Raw genomic sequence first — 23,896 nt, forward strand, 5'->3', positions numbered from 1 at the left:
ATAAAAAATGGCCTTCCTGTGACATCGGGGGGTGGAGGTGTCCTGGAGGGGAGGTAGTTTTTGCCTGCGGTGATGCATTGTGCAGACCTCACTACCCTCTGGAGGCTGGATGCTGCTGCGGCTTCTTCACAACGCTGTCTGTGTGGGTGGACCAATTCAGTTTATCCGTGATGTGTACGCCGAGGAACTTAAAACTTACTACCCTCTCCACTACTGTCCCGTCGATGTGGATAGGGGGTGCTCCCTCTGCTGTTTCCTGAAGTCCACGATCATCTCCTTTGTTTTGTTGACGTTGAGTGTGAGGTTATTTTCCTGACACCACACTCAGAGGGCCCTCACTTCCTCCCTGTAGGCCGTCTCGTCGTTGTTGGTAATCAAGCCTACCACTGTAGCCTACCACTTGATGATTGAGTTGGAGGCGTGCATGGCCACGCAGTCGTGGGTGAACAGGGAGTATAGGAGAGGGCTCAGAACGCACCCTTGTGGAGCCCCAGTGTTGAGGATCAGAGGGGTGGAGATGTTGTTACCTACCCTCCCCACCTGGGGGCGGCCCGTCAGGAAGTCCAGTACCCAGTTGCACAGGGTGGGGTCGAGACCCCGGGTCTCAAGCTTGATGACGAGTTTGGAGGGTACTATGGTGTTAAATGCTGAGCTGTAGTCGATGAACATCATTCCCACATAGGTATTCCTCTTGTCCAGATGGGTTAGGGCAGTGTGCAGTGTGGTTGCGATTGTGTCGTCTGTGGACCTATTGGGGCGGTAAGCAAATTGGAGTGGGTCTAGGGTGTCAGGTAGGGTGGAGGTGATATGTCTCTCAAAGCACTTCATGATGATGGAAGTCGTTTAGCTCAGTTGCCTTAGCTTTCTTGGGAACAGGAACAATGGTGGCCCTCTTGAAGCATGTGGGGACAGCAGACTGGGATAAGGATTGATTGAATATGTCCGTAAACACACCAGCCAGCTGGTCTGCGCATGCTCTGAGGACGCGGCTCGGGATGCCATCTGGGCCTACAGCCTTGTGAGGGTTAACACGTTTAAATGTTTTACTCATGTCAGCTGCAGTGAAGGAGAGTCCGCAGGTTTTGGTAGCGGGCTGTGTCAGTGGCACTGTATTGTCCTCAAAGCGAGCAAAGAAGTTGTTTAGTCTATCTGGGAGCAAGACATCCTGGTCCGCTACGGGGCTGGTTTTCTTTTTGTAATCCGTGATTGACTGTAGACCCTGCCACATACCTCTTGTGTCTACTCTGTCTCTATACTGACGCTTAGCTTGTTTGATTGCCTTGAGGAGGGTATAGCTACACTGTTTGTATTCGGACATGATTCCGGTCACTTTGCTTTCAGTTTCTCGCGAATGCTGCCATCAATCTACTGTTTCTGGTTTGGGAATGTTTTAATAGTTGCTGTGGGTACGACATCGCCAATGCACTTTCTAATGAACTCGCTCACCGAATCAGAGTATTCGTCAATGTTTTGTTGTTGGATGCAATGCAGAACATATCTCTTCTTATTGGTGTCCTTTAGTAGTGGTTTGTTGAGATGTGTCTGTTACTTGAACTCTGTCAAGCATTTATTTGGGCTGCAATTTCTGAGGCTGGTAACTCTATTAAACTTATGCTGTGCAGCAGAGGTAACTCTGGGTCTTCCTTTCCTGCTACATAGACTGAGAATCCAAGATGGAAGCAGTCTTTGTCTGTGGATGTGTTTGTCGTCCAGTGTTTGTAAGTCAAATCGACTGTTTAATCGTCCCTCAACCTAAACCAAACTTAAAATATGATTTATTGTTGTGTAGCAACACTGAATAAGGCCTTTGGCGAACTGCAATATGCCTTTACTATTGTCCAGGCTCAGCTCTGTCAGCTGAAGTTACTTTACAATGCTGATAAAACAAAGTTGATGGTTTTCATGAAATCTACGATGAAACCTCAGACTCTTCCATGTATAGTCACCAAGCAAATAGAAAGAGTATCAACTTACAAGTACCTGGGTTTCATGTTAGATGAAAAAGTTAGTTCTTTATTTTCAAAATAAGTCATGTTTATATTTTGAAGCGAGAAAGAGACTTGTTTCGCTAACTTCTTGTTTGTAATCGACTATGGCTTGTACATGTTTGCCCCTGTGGAGTCATTACATATGCTGGACACTGTGTACCATCGGGTGTTGAGGTTTGTTAAAAACTCCAAAGCTCACCCATTACGGAGCGAGGTAAAAAAGTGTTCTCATACTCCGCCTCTTACAATTGAAACTTCTTCCACTAACATCAAACCCCTTCTGGACAGCTGAAACAAAAGAGGAAAATTTATTATTTATTAAATAATTATTATTATTTGTATGAATAGACCAGGCGCTAGCTGGGATGCTGTCGTTCTGGGCCCTCCAAGCAGTGGTGTTGTAGATGGCCTCTCCATTGACCCCCAGCCACTGACCCATCTGCTTCAGACGTAGGTCCGATGATCATCAGCAGGTTCCCTCCACAGGACACTGTCTCCACCGACGTCTGAATCACTCAGGCCCCAAGTATGCATTCATAAAGCCTTTATTACAGCTATATGACATATTATAATATCTTCCATAGGCAGGCATGCAGCTGAATCTGCATTGTTAAATTTAGTTGCGTAGTTTAATTGTGTGGGGCTGGAAAAGTAACCAAATTTCAGTCTCCCCGATATCAAATACATTCCTATTAGCTTCATACATGTCCTACTGTTGTGTACAATTATTAGTCTAGGAGAGAAGAATGAAGCCAAACAAGTCAAAAGACTTTAGACTGAGGGGACTTTACAGTTAAATTATGCTGTTTATGAGTCATACTAAATCATATGCAAACAGGAATATGACCGATTCAGCTACAAAAAGTTTGTTATGGTAGTGGAATAACCTTCGTGACCTAAATGATTTAAGTCTCCTGTTTACCATAAAATAAAGTGCTTTTTCAGTTCCATTTAAAACTGACCGCCACAAGCTGCTCGATAGTGAAGTAGTCTTTAAGCTGGGCATTTATCCTGTAACCCCAGGAACCTTTGTCTATCGAAAAGCAGGTGTCCGGGCTGGTAGCGATCATCGCAGGTGTAGTAGCCTCTATGGGTACAGATGCTACCGTAGCCCCAACGATCATTGGTCACCACGGTCTCTCGCACTGGGCTATTCCAATTTCTGTACCAGTGTTGTTAATGCAAATGCTGAAGCATGTGATGTTTACATCGTTGGTGCATACATCATACTCCATAGCATTAACTGACACATTAAATAGACTTATAACTGCAAAAAGAGATTGGTGTAGATTTTTAGACATTTATGGACAGTTTCCCTGGACACAGATTAAAACTAGTCCCAGACTAAAAAGCATGTTGAATGGACAATCTTCATTGAAAGTGCGTTATAGTCCAGGACTAGGCATAATCTGTGTCCTAGCCCATAAAGTCCCTACCTCTCATTGTAAAGCAGAGAACGCGTATAGTATATTATTTCCCTAAACATATTACATCATATTTTATCGCTCTGACTGGTCCCAGTTTTGTTTGTGGATATGCTCTGTTGGAGTTCGACTGACCGAAAGCTCAGCTACTATCAAAATAAATGTGCATCTGACTGAAAGTGTGCAGAGACTTTTCTGCTTTCTCCAGTTTTGCATTTTGCCTTCATCACCTTCACTTATAGGTTTTGAGAGTGTGGAAGATTCTGTCTATTATCTCTATGACTGTACCTCTCGTTGTATAGCCAAGTCAGGAATCCGGTGCTGTTTCAGTATTTATCAGGAGCATCCCCATCTCCATCGGACCACAGCAGCTCCGCTTGTACTTGTTGATGATCTCATAGAGCTCAGGCAGCGTCTTAGTGGTGGGGAAGAGGTTGGTAGTGTACAGGTTGGCAGCGTCCTGCTCGTAAAGCAGATTAAACCACTCAAACAGAGAGTGGTACAGTCCCAGACGCAGGTTGCTGTGGGCTCTGAGTGCTCCAGACACTTCTCCAACTAGGTCCTGTTAGGAGCCAAGTCCACTGCGTTGCAGTTCCAGGAGTTCTCAGGACCCCACAGACTGAGGCCTGCAGATAGAACAATAACAATAAACCACAAATACATTTTTATAGGCCTAATCTAGTGGAATCATAGGAATTAGTATTTTATTCAATGGAAGGCTACACCTTATTAGTGGAGCATGCATTGCACACACACACACACACACACACACACACACACACACACACACACACACACACACACACACACACACACACACACACACACACACACACACACACACACACACACACACACACACACACACACACACACACACACACACACACACACACACACACACACACAGACACAGAGCTGACAGAGCTCCAGAGTTCCTCTGTGGAGATGGGAGAACCTTCCAGAAGGACAACCATCTCTGCAGGACTCCACCGAACAGGTTTTTATGGTAGAGTGGCCAAATAGAACCCACTCCTCAGTAAAAGGCACATGACAGCCCGCTTGGAGTTTGCCAAAAGGCACCTAAAGGAATCTCAGTCCAGGAGAAAAAAAAAGATTCTCTGGTCTGATGAAACCAAGATTGAACTCTTTGGCCTGAATGCCAAACTTCAAGTCTGGAGGAAAGCTGGCACCATCCCTACGGTGAACCATGGTGGTGGCAGCATCATGCTGTGGGGATGTTCTTCAGCAGCAGGGACTGGGAGAATATTCAGGATAGAGAGAATGATGAACAGAGCAAAGTACAGAGATACTTGATGAAAACCTGCAACAGAGCACTCAGGACCTCAGACTGGGGTGAAGGTTCACCTTCCAACAGGACAACAACCCTACAATCTAGACAACGCACAATCCCCCCACAATCTAGACAACGCAGGAGTGGCTTTGGGATGAGTCTCTGAATGTCCCAGCCAGAGCCCAGACTTGAATCAAATCAAACATCTCTGAAGAGACCTGAAAATATCTGTGCTGCAACGCTTCCCATCCAACCTGGCAGAGCTTGAAAGGATCTGCAGAGGAGAATGGGAGAAAAATACAAATACAGGTGTGCCAAGCTTGTAGCGTCATACCCAAGAAGACTCGAGGCTGTAATTGCTGCCAAAGGGTCAAGTCAAAATATGTCATGTTGTCATGTGTGCTCCCTCTTCAGCCTCTAGGTTACCAGGCTGCTCATTATGGCGCAGACCTGTCACCATTGTTATGCGCACCTGCGCGTCATCAGACTCACTTGGACTTTATCACTTCTCTGTACCTTCCCTATATAAGTCACTCTCTTTGGTTCCTTTCCCAAGGTGTTATTGTTTCTGTTCCTGTGTCATGTCTGTGCATTGTTCGTGTTTCTTATTTTGTATTATGCTGTGGTCATTTATAAATGCACTCATTCCCTGTACTTGCTTCCCGACTCCCAGCGCACATCGTTACACACGTGCCGAATACAACAGGTGTAGACCTTACTGTGAAATGCTTACTTACAAGCCTTTAATCATCAATGTTGTTTTAATATTTACTAAATAAACTTAAGTAAAAAATAAAAGAGCAAAAATAAAATAACAATAACGAGGCTATATACATTCTTCAACAAAGTACTGAGTAAAGGGTCTGAACATTTTTATTTTTTATTTTTTTACCCATTTTTCTCCCCAATTGGTAGTTATAGTCGTGCCATCGCTGCAACTCCTGTACGAACTTGGGAGAGGCCAAGGTTGAGAGCCATATGTCCTCTGAATCATGACCCTGCCAAGCCGCTCTGCTTCTTGACACACTGCTCGCTTTACCCGGAAGCCAGCTGTACCAATGTGTCGGGGAAACACCATCAAACTGGCGACCGTGTCAGCGTGCATGCGCCTGACCCTCCATAGAATGAGATGGGACAAGGATAGCCAATCCCTCCCCTAACCCGGACCACGCTGGGCCAATTGCTCACATCGGCTACGGAGGGCGTGATCACACAGTAGTTCTGAACAGCTGGTGCTTGCTTCAAAGTGAGCATGAAAGGCATTTAACTCGTTTGGTAGGGTTGCGTCACTGGGCAGCTCGCGACTGGGTTTCCCTTTGTAGGCCGTAATAGTTTGCAAGCCCTGCCACGTCCAACGAGCATCTGAGCCGTTGTAGTAGGATTTAATCTTAGTCTTGTATTGACGCTATGCCTGTTTGATGGTTCGTCTGAGGGCATAGTGAGATTTCTTATAAGCGTCCGGATTACTGTTCCACTCCTTGAAAGGGGCAGCTCTAGCCTTTAGCTTGGTGCGGATGTTACCTGTAATCCATGGTTTGTGGTGGGGATATGTACAGTTGAAGTCAGAAGTTTACATACACTTAGGTTGGAGTCATTAAAACTTTTTTTTTCAACTACTCCACAAATGTCTTGTTAATAACAAACTATTAGTTTTGGCAAGTCGGTTAGGACATCCACTTTTTGCATGACACAAGTAATTTTTCCAACAATTGTTTACAGACGTACTATTTCCCTTATAATTCACTGTATCACAATTCCAGTGGGTCAGAAATGTACATACACTAAATTGGCTGTGCCTTTAAACAGTTTAGAGAATTCCAGAAAATGATGTCATGGCTTTAGAAGCTTCTGATAGACTCAAATTATGTCAAATAGTCTATTGGAGGTGTACCTGTGGATGTATTTCAAGGCCTACCTTCAAACTCAATGCCTCTTTGTTTGACATCATAGGAAAATCAAAATAAATCAGCCAAGACCTCAGAAAAAAAATTGGAAACCTCCACAAGTCTGGTTCATCCTTGGGAACAATTCCCAAATGGCTGAAGGTACCACGTTCGTCTGTACAAACAATAGTACGCAAGTATAAACACCATGGGACCACGCAGCCGTCATACCGCTCAGGAAGGAGACGCGTTCTGTCTTCTAGAGATGAAAGTACTTTGGTGCGAAAAGTGCAAATCAATCCTAGAACAACTCCAGAGGGCCTTGTGAAGATGCTGGAGGAAACAGGTAATATCCACAGTAAGATGACTCCTATATCGACATAACCTGAAAGGCAACTCAGCAAGGATGAAGCCACTGCTTCAAAATCACCATAAAAAGCCAGACTACGATTTGCAACTGCACGTGGGGATAAAGATCATACTTTTTGGAGAAATGTAATCTGGTCTGATGAAACAAAAATATAACTGTTTGGCCATAATGACCATTTATGTTTGGAGGAAAAAGGGGGAGGCTTGCAAGCCGAAGAATACCATCCCAACCGTGAAGCACGGGGTGGCAGCATCATGTTGTGGGGGTGCTTTGCTGCAGGAGGGACACAAAATAGATGGCATCATGAGGGAGGAAAATGATGTGGCTATATTGAAGCAACATCTCAAGACATCAGTCAGGAAGTTAAAGCTTGATCGCAAATGAGTCTTCCAAATGGACAATGACCCCATGCATACTTCCAAAGTTGTGTCAAAACGGTTTAAGGACAACAAAGTCAAGGTATTGGAGTGGCCATCACAAAGCCCTGACCTCAAGCCTATTGAAAATGTGTGGGCAGAACTGAAACAGCGGGTTGCGAGCAAGGAGGCCAACAAACCTGACACAATAATATCCTCTCTGTCAGGAGAACTGGGCCAAAATGCACAACATTTATTGTGGGAAGCTTGTGGAATGCTAGTGGGAAGCTTGTGGAATGCTACCCCAAATTCTTGACCCAAGTTAAACCATTTAAAGGCAACGCTAACAAATACTAATTGAGTGTATGTAAACTTCTGACCCACTGGGATTGTGATGAAAGAAATAAAAGCTGAAGTAAATCATTCTCTCTACTATTGTTCTGACATTTCACATTCATAAAATAAAGTGGTGATCCTAACTGACCGAAGACAGGGAATTATTACTTGGATTAAATGTCAGGAATTGTGAAAAACGGAGTTTAAATGTATTTGGCTAAGTTGTATGTAAAATTCCAACTTCAACTGGATACACGGTCTTTGTGGGGACGCCGTTGTCCATGCACTAATTGATGAAGCCGGTGACTGAGGTGGTATACTTCTCAATGCCATTGGATGAATCCCGGAACACATTCCAGTCTGTGCTGGCAAAACCGTCCTGTAGCGTAGCATCCGCATCATCTGACCACTTCCGTATTGAGCGAGTTACTGGTACTTCCTGCTTCAGTGTTTGCTTGTATAAGCAGAAACCAGGATAGATTTATGGTCAGATTTGCCAAATGGAGAGCGAGGGAAAGCTTTGTATGAGTCTCTGTGTGTGGAGTAAAGGTGGTCTAGAGTTCGGTTGCACATGTGATGTATATGTAAACTCAGCAAAAACAGCGAAACATCTCTCACTGTCAACTGCGTTTATTTTCTGCAAACTTAGCATGTGTAAATATTTGTATGAACATAACAAGATTTAACAAAAAGAGACATAAACTGAACAAGTTCCTGATGTAACTCGGACAGTTGTTGTTGCCATCATGTACCTGTCCGACAGGTGTGATGTTTGGATGTACCGATCCTGTGCAGGCGTTGTTACACGTGGTCTGCCACTGCGAGGACGATCAGCTGTCCGTCCTGTCTCCCTGTAGCGCTGTCTTAGGCGTCTCGCAGTACGGACATTCACGCAGATGAGCAGAGACCCTGGGCATCTTTCTTTTGGTGTTTTTCATAGTCAGTAGAAAGTCCTCTTTAGTGTCCTAAGTTTTCATAATTGTGACCTAAATTGCCTACCGTTTGCAAGCTGTTAGTGTCTTAACGACCGTTCCACAGGTACATGTTCATTAATTGTTTATGGTTCATTGAACAAGCATGGGGAACAGTGTTTTAAATCCTTTATAATGAAGATTTGTGAATTTATTTGGATTTTTACAAATTATCTTTGAAAGACAGGGTCCTGAAAAAGTGTTGTTTCTCTTTTTTTGTTTGTTTATATAACTTTTTTTTTTAAAATCAAAGTTGCCCGGAGGTCAAGTGTTCTACTTATATCAGTACACTCCTAACAACATAACCATTACGAATCTTCCATTCGATCAAATAAACCTCACATACAACAAAGAAGCCATTACGTGTTTTTGTTGACCAAATTCGAATCTCCATTCAAAAACTCCTCGCTTGGTGAGTGTGAAAAAAACGAAACTCCCCCACCTGCCGGAGAAAACATAGTATTGGTCCAGTTGTCCATGTAGATTCGCCTCTATTTTCAATGAGTGCTAGCTTTGTAGCTTTGTGACTTTGTCAAGTACACTCGGTGGATAGGAACACTTATGTATAGTGCATACTGTTATTATCTTATTCAATGATTCATAATTTGTTTAACAACATTTTCCAAAAATAAATATTGAACGTCAATTATATGTTTACATACTGGATCCAATGTGTACATCCGGCGTGTTGCTGCCTCTTACTGCGCAGACTCGTCTCTGTGTTTCCGTGTTAGCTAGGCTGGCTAACAGTAGCCTAGCTAGCTGGCAGCCGTCAGCGGAGCTTTACAATCGTCTCCGACTGGATACATGCAATATCGATGGATATAAATAGATTTTCGACAATAATTCATTAATGTGCATATGCTTAAACTGTGTACACGTGAATTGTACTGTTGAGAGTGCAGTGACAACACAATCCGTAACATGCGAGCGAGATTAAGAACAAGATATTAGCCAAATTTGCGTCTTTAACTAACATCTAGCTAGGAAGTGTAATATCCAATTTATGGTGGCTTTGTTGATCCATTTAGTGTGTTTCGTCCTCGTCTGTATTGAGGGAAAATGAAGAAGTTCAATATTAGAAAAGTGCTGGACGGTTTCGCTGCTTCTTCATTTTCCTCTGCATCTCCACAACCGGGAACTAGTCAAAACGATGTGATCCAAGAGACACTACAGTCGGAGCATTTTCAGCTCTGCAAGGTGGGCTACTAACTAGCTAGCTGTTTTTGCTGGGAATCATTGAAGTTTACCAGCGAGCGAGTTAGTAGGAGCTGTGTTGACACATTGACAGCGCGTGATTTTTAAATCATTAGTGTCTTAAATTATTTGTGTCTATGCTGACATTGCATTGACTAACTAGCTGGTATAGGGGGTTGCCAGCTATATAATTGCTAGTTGTCAAGATAATCAACTGACTGCCTCTCACAGTCCCAATGTCTGGGATTGCCATTGGCCAAAGCATCAACCCACCAGCTAACTAACGTTAACAAGCAAGGTTATGTCATCTGTCTTTAATGTCATCAACCAACCAGCCATACATTAAATCTGAATAATCCTCTGGATTATGTCATTAAGTAGCGGACTAAACTGCACTTTTCTGGAATTTTCTGATTTAATTTCAGTGGAGTTTAGTCTGCTATAATTAAAGTGATAATGTCATCCAGTGTTGTTGGCTAGCTAGCAAGCTACAGCAGCTACCCAATGATCTGACTGTGACAGGGAACACCTGGCTTGTCAAACGGGATAGCTACTTTCTAGAAATATTTATCTTTTTTCTTCTGTGGGAAAGAGAGACTCGTCTAGATATGGATTTAAACTGATCATACATCTTTTGTATTTAGACGAAAACAATTGCCTTTTAAATGTCACGCATTGTTTATCTGGAGGTGATCTAATGCAGAATGTGTTCTTTGGCTTCCTCAGACTGTGCGCCATGGCTTCCCTTACCAACCCTCCTCCATGGCCTTTGACCCTGTGCAGAAGATTCTGGCTGTCGGGACTCAGAGCGGAGCTGTGAGACTGTATCTTTTTTTGTCTTTAAATAGGGAACTCAACAAACAGTATTAGCAATCCCAGTGCAATTAGACCTATCTCTGACATTATTCATTTATGACCAGTTTCCCAGACAGGGTTAAGCCTTGTCCAGGATTAAAAGGCATGCTCAATGGAGATTCTCTGTTGATAGTTATGGGACTTCAGTGTAAGATCCTCAAGTTCAGTAAATTAGGAAATTGTGGTTATAGAGGATTACCCAGCAGTAGCACATGTTTCTCTGAGCAGCAGAGTCAGGTTCACTATATAGGGAATAGGATGCCGTTTGGGACGCACCCCCAGACTCATTAGTAATATCGCTACCGTGACATGATGAGCTGTTCGGCTCTGCTCTGCTGCCATATCCTGGGGAGCCAACCTGGCCCAAGCTCCTCCACTGTGCTGCCTGGTGTATGCCGGCCCAGTTCCACCTCGTGGCCTAGGCTATGTGCTTTGCACATCTGGTCCTGCTGTGCATGTCTGTCAGACCGTGTGAGAGCGCACACAGCCAAGCTGCTGGCTACATGCTGCAGGCCAGGCAGGGTCCCGGTCCTCATTGGTGAAACATAAGCCTGGAGAATAAAATAGCTGTTGGATTTGTACAACTCCCTAAAGGCTCAGTCAGTTAAGCTCGGCTTGGGTAAACCTATTGCTTTGAAGGTCATTCAATGGCATGGCACCAGTTTATATTGTTCTCAGACAGTCTTTTTTTGGCATCATGTCATGCTCTAGTTTAGAAAATGTTCGCTTTGCACAACGCAAAGTAACACAGTCTACTGTATGTCATCAGGAGCATCTCATTGCTCCTTGGTCAGGTCGTTATTGTAAAAGATAATGTGTTCTCAATAACCTTAACTGATTTAAACAAAGCCAATATATGAGCAGCCATTTACCATATGTTTGTTATTTATAGGGATGGGTTGCTCTATTCCTTTGTCAGTCCCAGTCTGTATCCTAGGTCCATTGTTTGGTTATAATCCACCTCCCAAAGAACATAAACACGCACTCCTCCATGTCTTGGTGGTCTAAAATGGTCTACATTTGATAGATCTGTCTATACTACCACAGTGTTTTCCTCTATATTTCATGGACATTTCCACTACTTATCTAATAGCTTGATTTCTATGACTCTTGGAGACAGGTAGCCTAGAGGTTAGAGTGTTGGGCCAGCAACCAGAAAGGTTGCGGGTGTCAGTACCCAAACCGACAAGGTGAAAAATCTGTCGACGTGTCCTTGAGCAAGACACTTCACCCTAATTTGCTCCAGGGGAACCTTTACTACTGTGTGTGTATATGTGTGAAACCTGCAGTAGTAGTCTAATTAAGAAATAAGGCCCAAGGTGGTGTGGTACAGTGCATTCAGAAAGTATTCAGACGCCCTTGACTTTTTCCACATTTTGTTACGTTAGCCTTATATTAAAATAGTTTCCCCCTTTAATCTACACACAGTACCCCATAATGACAAAGCAAAAACAGGTTTATTTATTTTTTGCTAATGTATTACAAATAAAAAATAAAAACATTTACATAAGTATTCAGACCCTTTACTCAGTACTTTGTTGAAACACCTTTGCCAGCGATTACAGCCTCGAGTCTTCTTGGATATGACGCTACAATCTTGGCACACCTGTATTTGGGGAGTGTCTCCCATTCTTATCTGCAGATCCTCTCAAGCTCTGCCAGGTTGGATGGGAAGCGTCGCTGCACAGCTATTTTCAGGTCTCTCCAGAGATGTTTGATCGGGTTCAAGTCCGGGCTCTGGCTGGGCCACTCAAGGACATTTCATATGCCTTTTACTGAGGGGTGGTTTCTGTCTGGCCACTCTACCATACAGGCCTGATTGGTGAATTGCTGCAGAGATAGCTGTCCTTCTGGAAGGTTTTCCCGTCTCCACAGAGGAACTCTGGAGCTCTGTCAGAGTGACCATCGGATTCTTGGTCACCTGCCTTACCATGGCCCTTCACCCCCGATTGTTCAGTTTGGCCCGGCCGGCCAGCTCTAGCTAGAGTCTTGGTGGTTCTAAGCTTCTTCAATTTAAGACTGATGGAGGCCACTGTGTTCTTTGGGACCTTCAATGCTGCAGACATTTTTTAGTCCCCGTCCCCAGATCTGTGCCTCGACACAATCCTGTCTCGGAGCTCTACGGACTATTCCTTCCACCTCCTGGCTTGGATTTTGCTCTGACGTGCACTGTCAACGGTGGGACCTTATATCGACAGGTGTGTGCCTTTCCAAATCATGTCCAATCAATTGAATTTACCACAGGTGGACTCCAATCAAGTTGTAGAAACATCTCAAGGATGATCAATGGAAACAGGATGCACTTGATCTCAATTTTAAATCTCATAGGAAAGGGTCTGAATACTTATTTAAATAATCTTTTTTTAATACATTTTCAAGAAAAATCTAAACCTGTTCACTTTGTCACTATGGGGTATTGTGTGTACATTGATGAGGAAAATGTTGTATTTAATAAATTATAATAAGGCTTTTAACGTAACAAGATGTGGAAAAAGTCAAGGGGTCTGAATACTTCACGAATGCACTGTATATGGCCAATATACCACGGCCAAGAGCTGTTCTTGTGCACGCTGTTGCGGCGTGATATAATGGCCATATATCAAAAACTCTTGAGGTGCCTTATTGCTATTATAAACTGGTTACCAACCTAAATGAAGCACAAAAAAGTAATGTTTTGTTATATCCATTATCAGGCAATCAGCATTCAGGGCTCAAAGCACCTAGTTTATTATACTGTTTACCGGTTACAGATTCTGAGGTGTTTGACACTAGTTCCTTCAAATAGCAGAAGAGCAAGTTTTTTGCGTGTTGTGTTATATTGTAAGATGTTTGTTTTTCTATTGAAACACATTATTGTTTGTATTTCCATGTGATTGAGGTATGCAGGTTCTTGTCTTGTGATTGTCATCATGTTGTCAACTGATATGAACCCTCTGGCTGTTGTGAAATGCTGCAAGGCGAACCACTGTGGTTTACCAATGAGGAAGTGTCTCTTTATCTGTCAGTTGGTGGAATCGACTTTCTCTCTCTGTGGTGTAGCATGCCTTGGTTAAAATATACTGAACAAAAATATAAACACAACATGTAAAGTGTTGGTTTCATGAGCTGAAATAAAACAAGTCCAAGAAATGTTCCACATGCACAAAAAGCTTCTTTCAAATGTGATGCACATATGTGTGCCTGACGGGTGTGGCATATCAATAAGCTGACTAAACAGTGCAGTTTTTTTCACAGAACACAATGCCACAGATGTCTTAAGTTTGAGGGAGTGTGCAATTAGCATTCTGACTGCAGGAATGTCCACCAGAGCTGTTGCCAGATAATTTAATGTTAATTTTTCTACCATAAGTTGTTGAGAATTTGTCAGTACTTCCAAATGGCCTCAACCATGCCAGCTCAGGACCTCCACATCTGGCTTCTTCACCTGGAAAACGGATGAAACTGTGGAAACCGTCTCAGGGAAGCTCTATTGTATTTTATTGATGGCAATTTGAATGCACAGAGATACCGTGACGAGATCCTGAGGCCTATTGTTGTGACATTTATCCGCCCCCATCACCTCATGTTTCAGCATGAAAATGCAGAGCCCCATGTCGCAAGGATATGTACACAATTCCTGGAAGTTGAAATGTCCCAGTTCTTCCATGGCCTGGATACTCACTGCCCATTGAGCATATATGGGATGCTCTGAATCAACGTGTATGTCAGCGTGTTCCAGTTCCTGCCAATATCCAGCAACTTTGCACAGCCATTGAAGATTGTGGCATGTTGTCTCACACAACAGCCTGATCAACTCTATATGAAGGAGATGTGCCGTGCTGCATGATGCTGATGGTGGTCACACCAGGTACTGACTGGTTTTCTGTTCTACGCCCTTACCTTTTTTTGTAAGGTGTCTGTGACCAACAGATGCATATCTATATTCCCAGTCAAGTGAAATCCATAGATTGGGGCCAAATGAATTTATTTCAATTGACTGATTTCCTTATTTGAACTGTAACTCAGTAAAATCTTGGAAATTGTTCCACGTTGTGTTTTTATATTTTTGTTCAATGTGCTATTTGAAATGTTAAAAATGCTTTGAGAGCTTGTTCTAGCCTACCTGAAGTGTCAGTTGGGTGGGATTTACAGTTTTGGGTCTATGCTATTGGTCTAATTAAGCCAGGCAGACTCAATCAATTACAGATCAAGTATTTCAACTGTTATCAAATAGTATATATATATATATATATATATATATATATGCCATTTAGCAGACGCTTTTATCCAAAGCGACTTACAGTCATGTGTGCATACATTCTACGTATGGGTGGTCCCGGGAATCGAACCCACTACCCTGGCGTTACAAGCGCCATGCTCTACCAACTGAGCTACAGAAGGACCGAGGACTTGGAACCCAAGTCTGCTACTAAGAACAGTGCCTCTCAAGTAGAAAGGAGATGCTGATGCTGTCATAGGAACCACATGTGTCTACTTCACTGCCATTGCACTCATCATCAAGTGACTTTATAGCCCTCTGATCAGATGCTATTGTGATGCCTAACAGTGGAGGCTGCCTGGTTAATGGCACTGTGTTGGGCTGTAGTGTAACCCCACCTTAGTTTGTTCAAGGCATTCAGAGGTTGTTTGATTATAGCTGTTGTTAATCCTGTTCAAACATTATTTCAGTGTGTCTGTCCAGATCCAAGCTAACGACACAGTAGCAAGTACACCGAGTGTACAAAACATTAGGAACATCATCCTTATGCTGCGTTGCACTCCCTTTTGCCCGCAGAACAGCCTCAATTCGTTGGTGTCGAAAGCATTCCTCAGTGATGCTGGCCCATGTTGACAGCAATGCTTCCCGCAGTTGTGTCAAGTTGAACTGTTAGTGGCATTGGGGTATTATCATGCTTAAAATATCAATTTTGGATGCACATGATTGGCAATGATGTCCTGTGGTATTCAAAGCGTTGCTCCACTTTTTATCAAGGGGCCCAATGTCTGCCCTGAAAACAGACCCCACAATACCACCAGCCTGCAATGTTGACACGCACCATGTTGGATGTATGTACTCATGGTTTTCTCCATACCCGAGTCCTCCCATGGGCGTGAAACAGCAGGAACCGGGATTCATCAGACCAGGCAATGTTTTTCCACTTCAGTGTGTAGGTTCCTTAGCCCACCGCAACCACAGTTTCTTTTTTTCTGAAATAAATGGAACTCTAAGGTCGTCGACTGCCATACCACATTCATGTCAAGGTACGATGAGTTGTGCATTGGGTCTTTGGACACCAATGTTGTGCTGGACTGTCAGTTGGCTGACTGGCACTTAAATCCTTTGTCTTGCTCATTCACCCTCCGAATGGCACACATGCACAATCTATTTCTTAATTGTCTCAAGGCTTGGAAATAGGTTAAATAACTGTCTTCCTCCGCTGCATCAACACTGATTTAACAGGTGACATCAATAAGGGATCATAGCTTTCATCTGGATTCACCTGGTCAGTCTATCATACACTCCGTGTATACTGTTCTGCCTGCGGCTCTGGAATCCTGACCTGTTCACCGGATGTGCTACCTGTCCCAGACCTGCTGTTTTCAACTCTCTAGAGACAGCAGGAGTGGGTAGAGATACTCTTCATGATCGGCTATGAAAAGCCAACTGACATTTACTCCGGAGGTGCTGACTTGCTGCACCCTCGACAACTACTGTGATTATTATTATTTGACCATGCTGGTCATTTATGAACATTTGAACATCTTGGCCATGTTCTGTTATAATCTCCACCCGGCACAGCCAGAAGAGGACTGGCCACCCCTCATAGCCTGGTTCCTCTCTAGGTTTTTTCCTAGGTTTTGGCCTTTCTAGGGAGTTTTTCCTAGCCACTGTGCTTCTACACCTGCATTGCTTGCTGTTTGGGGTGTTTAGGCTGGGTTTCTGTACAGCACTTTGAGATATCAGCTGATGTACGAAGGGCTATAGAAATACATTTTATTTGATATACAGTACCGCAGGCCTTATCTCTGAGCATGTCTGGTGCTCTTTTCATTTTCACGACCAGGTACATTAAGGAGGCTTTATAACTTCTAAATGCCGCCCTAGCTTAGTTAAACATTCTAACCCGATTAGAAACCAACATATAAGCTTGTTTTATCCTTTTGTTTGTAGACAATGTAATTGTAAACAAACTACAGATTGGCCCTTTACATATTTTTAAGCTAAATCTAATTTAATCTACAGTCATTTTGAGACTGCTATTGGCTCAATTCCACAGTGAATTATTTCTCACAGGACTGTTCCCATTGTTGCTTGGCAGTTGTGTACAGTATATCAGTGGACTTGGTCATACGTAGTTTCACAGTGTCAGCAGACAGGAAACATCTGACTTGAATGACCCTACAGCTTGCATCCCAAATGGCACCCTATTCCCTATATAGTGTACTACTTTTGACCAGAGCCCTAGTCACAGGTAGTGCACTAGGGAAGAGTGTGCCATTTGGGACACACCCAGAGAGAGAGGGCTGAGACGCCGTAGTAGCCCTGTGCTGCCTGTCTAATTGGCTTCCATACTGATTGATGCATAGAGTTATGAATAAGTAACACTGTCATGTTCTACTGGTTTTTATTTATAACTCCCTCACTTGTATTGGGTCAGTCATATGAACATATATAGTTGTTGTGTGGAGCGGAGTCAGTCACTGTTGTTTTAAAAGCTAAGGGAGGGAAGCAGCGAGTCTTGACTTTCTCATTCAACTGCTCTTGGGCTCAGGGAAAATACATCGTACAGACCCATTGCTGAAGTTGAATGCAACATGGTCTAAGCATAGGAGGATCCCCATGTGCCAGTCGGATACAGTACTACCATGCCTCCCTTTTTCATTACTATATATCTGTATTGTTTTCCTCATTGTTTCCTTGAACCCTGCCAGAATGGGTATTTACACAAAATATTTACACGATGGCTGGTGCGGTATGTGTCTTGCTGGTGACAAATCTAATTTCCCCTGGGGATGTCTATAAACCCAGATGCTGATGATGAATACATTTCCATTTCTCCTGTATGGTCTGTCCCTTGACTGAGCTGTTTAGTTTTGGCCGTGCGGGTGTGGAGTGTTACTGTCAACATGAGAGTGGTGCAGCTGTCATTCAGCTCCAGTTCCTGGTCAACGAGGTGAGTCCCGCTCATAGAGTTGGGTACAGGGCACATCTTTGCAATTTATGTTCCCCCTCTATCCAACTCGATTGTCCCGCTCCCCGGCAGCACTCCCCAGGGCTCTGTCTCAACAGTGTTTCCTCAATTCCTTGTAGTTATAGGTAACCAGACCGTGACTACAGTTAAGTTACTAAATCTTTGACCACACTGTGTTGTTACTTTGAGTAAAAACGTGTGCTTCCTACCCTTTAATGGACCATGGATCTTTACTAGTGAACACATTGAGTAAACAGTAATGTAGGCTTTGTGGAGGCAAAACTCTGTAATGGGTTCTTTATTGTATGGACATGATATTATCTGACTCAGCCCTACTTCTGACTCGGCACTGTCCTGTTAGCATGTTTACTGAAGTTGTGTTCAGTAGGCAGGCAAAAACTAAAGAAAATGTCCAAAATGGAGTGAAACGTGTACTTGTCGAAATAAGAAACACACATTTTTGTCAAACTTTTTGCAACCATGTGCCATTATGAACATGACCCTGTTGGTTCTTTATTAGATGTGTGGAGGTATTATAACCCCTTTATAACCACTATCAACAGGGGGCGCTAGTCAGTGCCTTAGCTGATGACAGCGTTCATCTGTGGAACCTGAGGCAGAAGCAGCCAGCTATCCTACACACTCTCAAATTCAACAGGGAGAGGTACGTAGGTATAACATGAACAGTGGTCATATTTGAATAGAGCTAAAGCTGTAGCTACATTCAAGTAGGCTAACTTAGACCCATGAGTCATCATATGAAATATTCCCCTTTTAAGTATTTTCTCTTGTCTTGATTCACCCTCTCCGCAGTTGTGTTTACGTCCAAAATGGCACCCTATTCCCAATATAGTGCACTACGTTTGACCAAGGACCATCAAAGGTTGTGTGCAATCTAGGGAATAGGGTGCAAAGCTGGGACATACCGTGTGTCCAAAATGACTCCTGCTGCTTGTTGAATCTCTCCCGCTTCTCTGTCTGGCCAATAGCCCCTGAACCTGCTTGATACCATAGTAACCAATTTCCGTCTGCTTTTAGTGATGTCATGTTTTATTCTAATGAAAGACTTCGCAAGGCCCAGTGGGTGCGTCTGAAATGGCACCTTCTTCATTTTATAGTGCACTACTTTTGACCAAGACCCATAGGGCAATAGTGTATCAATCCGGACACAGCCAGTCAGTTTCTTGCTACCAAATAGGAATTCATGCTGCTGTCTCTGTATGCAAATATTACACTGTGTATTTATTATGGACCCTTTTTGTCACATGAAAGTGGTAGGTTTACCTGTCAAGTTCTGTAGATTATTTGATATGTCCCTCGCTAAGATAGGTTATTAGGTCCCCCTTTTTAATGTGTATATTTTATTGCTTCAGAGAAAGCTATCAGATTGACAGTATTTGACAAGTGAACCTACACATGATGTATTTATGTTTGTTGAAGTAACTAAGAAATAATATCATCTTTCTCATTCACCTTTTTACATTATTCCCTTCCATTTTGACAGGATAATGGTCAAATAATCATAATTTCTGCATCCCGAAATGGCACCCTATTCCATATATAGTGCACTACTTTTGGCCAGAACATTATGGGCCCTGTTCAAAAGTAGTACACTATATACGGAATAGCATGCCATTTGCAATTCACCTCTTGATTAGTTTTGCCTTTGCCCCTCCAGGATCACCTTTTGTCACCTGCCCTTCCAGAGTAAATGGCTGTACATTGGCACAGAGAAAGGAAACATCCACATCGTCAACGTTGAGTCCTTCACACTCTCAGGCTACGTTATCATGTGGAACAAAGCCATCGAACTGTGAGTTTGTCTGTCTGTATTATGCTGTTATCTGCTTAGGTTTCTATGTCTATGTCCCAAATGACATCCTATTCCCTATGGGCTCTAATCAAAAATAGTACACTATACAGGAAATACTGGTGCCATTTGGGACGCAACCTGTGTGTTAGTTAGAAGTCTGTCAAAGACTGTGTTTATTCTTTTTGTGCCATTTCTGCCGTGTTATTTTAACTTCGACCAAGGGTTTTAAACCAAGGGTCCATGGAGGTACTATATATAGGTACTATATATGTATATACCGTATATATAATGTATGTTTCTTTCTAATGATGTCAACTTTATTTTTCAACTCCTAATATTGAGCAAATTACACTCACTGGCGTATCTGACATATGTTTGAAAAAGTACCCGCAAATACTGTAGGCTACCAGTGCGGCAAGTGCTGCTGGTAAGCTTTTTTGACTTGGACATACTTTTTTGCCAACACATGACTAACCTTTGTTTAACCAACAAAACAGAGAAAATGTGTTTGTAGTTACCTTTCTAGCGCATAGGCTGAGTTAAGAGTTTACACGTACTCTTTCAAAATAATGAAAAACGATCTACCAAATCTCCAAAAGGACTAATTCGAGGCAGAAATTAGTTGGAGCACTCAACAAAAAAAGCAGAGAGTAATAACTTTGTTCAGGCTGAGTACAGTTGACTGACATTTTGACGTGTTCTTTAGTGTCAAAGTCAGTCACCTGTACTCATCCTGAACGATGGATTAAAGTGAGTTAAAATGTATTATTCTCTGCCTTTTTTCTTGAGTGCCCCAACTCTTTTCTGCCTCAAATGAGTCATTTTGGAAGTTTTACTTGGTAACCCTTTTCGTACCTTTTGTCGTTGTTGTCGAGCACCCCTCCTTTCCTTTGTTTGGTGAGGTGTGAAAGCCCACCTGAACTCCTATATCCCAAATCTATTAATTTTAATATGTTGATTACTTCTCCTTGCCTTTATCATTAATCTGATGATAAGACGTGGTATTTCTTCCCCCCACTAATGTACAATGGGGGTCCCTGGGTTTGCCTGGGAGGGGGTTGAAGACCCCTGCCTTAGACTATTAATTTCCTTGACAGCTGGGGAAGTTGGAATGTAAACCAGGAAGAAGAATTTCATGAGATAAGAATCTTACAGTCATTGTTTGAATGAAACAGTCAGTAGAAGCCAAGCATTTACATTCACATTTACATTTAAGTCATTTAGCAGACGCTCTTATCCAGAGCGACTTACAAATTGGTGCATTCACCTTATGACATCCAGTGGGACAGTCACTTAACAATAGTGCATCTAAAACTTAGGGGGGGGGTGGGGTGAGAGGGATTACTTAACCTATCCTAGGTATTCCTTAAAGAGGTGGGGTTTCAGGTGTCTCCGGAAGGTGGTGATTGACTCCGCTGTCCTGGCGTCGTGAGGGAGTTTGTTCCACCATTGGGGGGGCCAGGGCAGCGAACAGTTTTGACTGGGCTGAGCGGGAGCTGTACTTCCTCAGTGGTAGGGAGGCGAGCAGGCCAGAGGTGGATGAACGCAGTGCCCTTGTTTGGGTGTAGGGCCTGATCAGAGCCTGGAGGTACTGAGGTGCCGTTCCCCTCACAGCTCCGTAGGCAAGCACCATGGTCTTGTAGCGGATGCGAGCTTCAACTGGAAGCCAGTGGAGAGAACGGAGGAGCGGGGTGACGTGAGAGAACTTGGGAAGGTTGAACACCAGACGGGCTGCGGCGTTCTGGATGAGTTGAAGGGGTTTAATGGCACAGGCAGGGAGCCCAGCCAACAGCGAGTTGCAGTAATCCAGACGGGAGATGACAAGTGCCTGGATTAGGACCTGCGCCGCTTCCTGTGTGAGGCAGGGTCGTACTCTGCGGATGTTGTAGAGCATGAACCTACAGGAACGGGCCACCGCCTTGATGTTAGTTGAGAACGACAGGGTGTTGTCCAGGATCACGCCAAGGTTCTTGGCGCTCTGGGAGGAGGACACAATGGAGTTGTCAACCGTGATGGCGAGATCATGGAACGGGCAGTCCTTCCCCGGGAGGAAGAGCAGCTCCGTCTTGCCGAGGTTCAGCTTGAGGTGGTGATCCGTCATCCACACTGATATGTCTGCCAGACATGCAGAGATGCGATTCGCCACCTGGTCATCAGAAGGGGGAAAGGAGAAGATTAATTGTGTGTCGTCTGCATAGCAATGATAAGAGAGACCATGTGAGGTTATGACAGAGCCAAGTGACTTGGTGTATAGCGAGAATAGGAGAGGGCCAAGAACAGAGCCCTGGGGGACACCAGTGGTGAGAGCGCGTGGTGAGGAGACAGATTCTCGCCACGCCACCTGGTAGGAGCGACCTGTCAGGTAGGACGCAATCCAAGCGTGGGCCGCGCCGGAGATGCCCAACTCGGAGAGGGTGGAGAGGAGGATCTGATGGTTCACAGTATCGAAGGCAGCCGATAGATCTAGAAGGATGAGAGCAGAGGAGAGAGAGTTAGCTTTAGCAGTGCGGAGCGCCTCCGTGATACAGAGGAGAGCAGTCTCAGTTGAATGACTAGTCTTGAAACCTGACTGATTTGGATCAAGAAGGTCATTCAGAGAGAGATAGCGGGAGAGCTGGCCAAGGACAGCACGTTCAAGAGTTTTGGAGAGAAAAGAAAGAAGGGATACTGGTCTGTAATTGTTGACATCGGAGGGATGTTAGGAGTGAGCCTGTTCCCTCCATCTCCCCCTGTTCCTCCTTAGGTCCTCCAAGTCACACCCTGGGCCTGTGGTCCACATCAGTGATAACCCTATGGACGAGGGAAAGGTAGGACCTTTCGAAAGAACATGAATTTATTAATTCCAGAGCTTCACAACATTACTGATTATTTACAACATGCTACTTAAAATCCAATTTTCAAAATGTTTTGTTATTTTGGCAGATTTTGATTGGATTTGAATGTGGGACTGTTGTGTTGTGGGACCTGAAATGCAAAAAAGCTGACTACCGCTACAGTTATGATGAGGTAAGGCATTTTTATGTGGCTGTTGGTTCCTGTGGGGAGTGACTGGGGAGAGGGGGAGTTCCATTTAAATATGAAATGCACAGTGGACAATGTTGTTCATGATTTGTCGTACTACATTATTGATCTTCATTGCTTAAGTTTGTATTGCGGCTTGATGTTGATGCTCAATTCAACGTAATTATTGGAAAGTACCAATGGATGTGTAAGACATGTATATTTTTGTGGGTTCTGACTGATTATGTAACAATAGTTTGGAAAAATAAGATGTTAGAAGATAGCCTTTTCTAAAAGTCACGAGTCATCCACACCACAACATGCTGTTATTATTTCCCTCAAAGTTAATGTACACTAATGAAGCAGCCACTCTGTGTTTATTCCTCTCTCTGTGTTTTCTCTTCTCCTCCAGGCTATCCACTCGGTATCCTGGCACCACGAGGGCAAACAGTTCACCTGCAGCCACTCAGATGGAACTCTGACTACATGGAACGTACGCGTCCCTGCCAAGCCTACAATCACCATCACACCACACGGTACGTTCTGTTGTACACACAGACATACCACCAAGGGTCAATAGATGGATGGAAACAGCACAACATAGGGAAGCCGATGTGTGTTAGACCTTTAAACATCCCAGAAACCCTGGACCCACTCTTATTTGCATAGCTCCCCAACAGATCCACAGTTGACGCAATCTCTATTGCACTTTTACAAATGCACTTTTCCACCTGGACAAATGGAACATCTTCGTGAGAATGCTGTTCGTTGACTACAGCTTAGCATTCAACACCATAGTACCCTCCAAGCTCATCACTAAGCTAAGGACCCCGGGACTGAACATCTCCCGCTCAACTGGATCCTGGACTTCCTGACAGGCAGCCCCCAGGTGGTGAGGGTAGGCAACAACATATCTGCCACTCTGACTCTCAAAACAGGGGCCCCTCAGGGCTGCGTGCTTAGTTCCCTCCTGTACTCCCTGTTCATCCACGACTGTGTGGCCATGCACGACTCCAACGCCATCATTAAATTTGCCGGACGACACAACGGCGGTAGGCCTGATCACCAAAGACAATGAGCCTGCCTATAGGGAGGATGTCAGAGACCTGACAGTGTGGTGCCATGACAACAACCTCTCCCTCAACGTGAGCAAGAAAAAGGAACTGATAGTGGACTACAGGAACAGGAGGGCCGAGCACACTCCCATTCACATCGACGGAGCTGTAGTTGAGCGGGT

General features: G+C 43.9%; 1 protein-coding gene and 1 pseudogene across 4 annotated transcripts in view; one reads left to right on the forward strand and one right to left on the reverse strand.

The window, feature by feature from the left end:
* Positions 1-2,257: 2,257 nt before the first annotated feature.
* LOC124001424 lies at positions 2,258-5,166 on the reverse strand (annotated as a pseudogene).
* A 4,169-nt stretch (positions 5,167-9,335) lies between these two features.
* LOC124001255 (syntaxin-binding protein 5-like) overlaps positions 9,336-23,896 on the forward strand; it is a 46,836-nt gene continuing 32,275 nt past the window's right edge. For 2 of the 4 annotated variants that reach the window (XM_046307907.1, XM_046307909.1), the window contains exons 1-8: positions 9,336-9,822; positions 10,546-10,643; positions 17,747-17,828; positions 18,410-18,510; positions 19,525-19,659; positions 22,403-22,466; positions 22,582-22,665; positions 23,072-23,195. In XM_046307907.1, the coding sequence (XP_046163863.1) occupies positions 9,685-9,822; positions 10,546-10,643; positions 17,747-17,828; positions 18,410-18,510; positions 19,525-19,659; positions 22,403-22,466; positions 22,582-22,665; positions 23,072-23,195 (826 nt within the window). In that variant the 5' untranslated portion in view covers positions 9,336-9,684. The remainder of the gene's footprint in view (positions 9,823-10,545; positions 10,644-17,746; positions 17,829-18,409; positions 18,511-19,524; positions 19,660-22,402; positions 22,467-22,581; positions 22,666-23,071; positions 23,196-23,896) is intronic. The other 2 variants (XM_046307908.1, XM_046307910.1) reach the window with 1 other exon arrangement.

The sequence above is a fragment of the Oncorhynchus gorbuscha genome, linkage group LG17 (genome assembly GCF_021184085.1).
Source record: "Oncorhynchus gorbuscha isolate QuinsamMale2020 ecotype Even-year linkage group LG17, OgorEven_v1.0, whole genome shotgun sequence".
Classification (NCBI taxonomy): domain Eukaryota; kingdom Metazoa; phylum Chordata; class Actinopteri; order Salmoniformes; family Salmonidae; genus Oncorhynchus; species Oncorhynchus gorbuscha.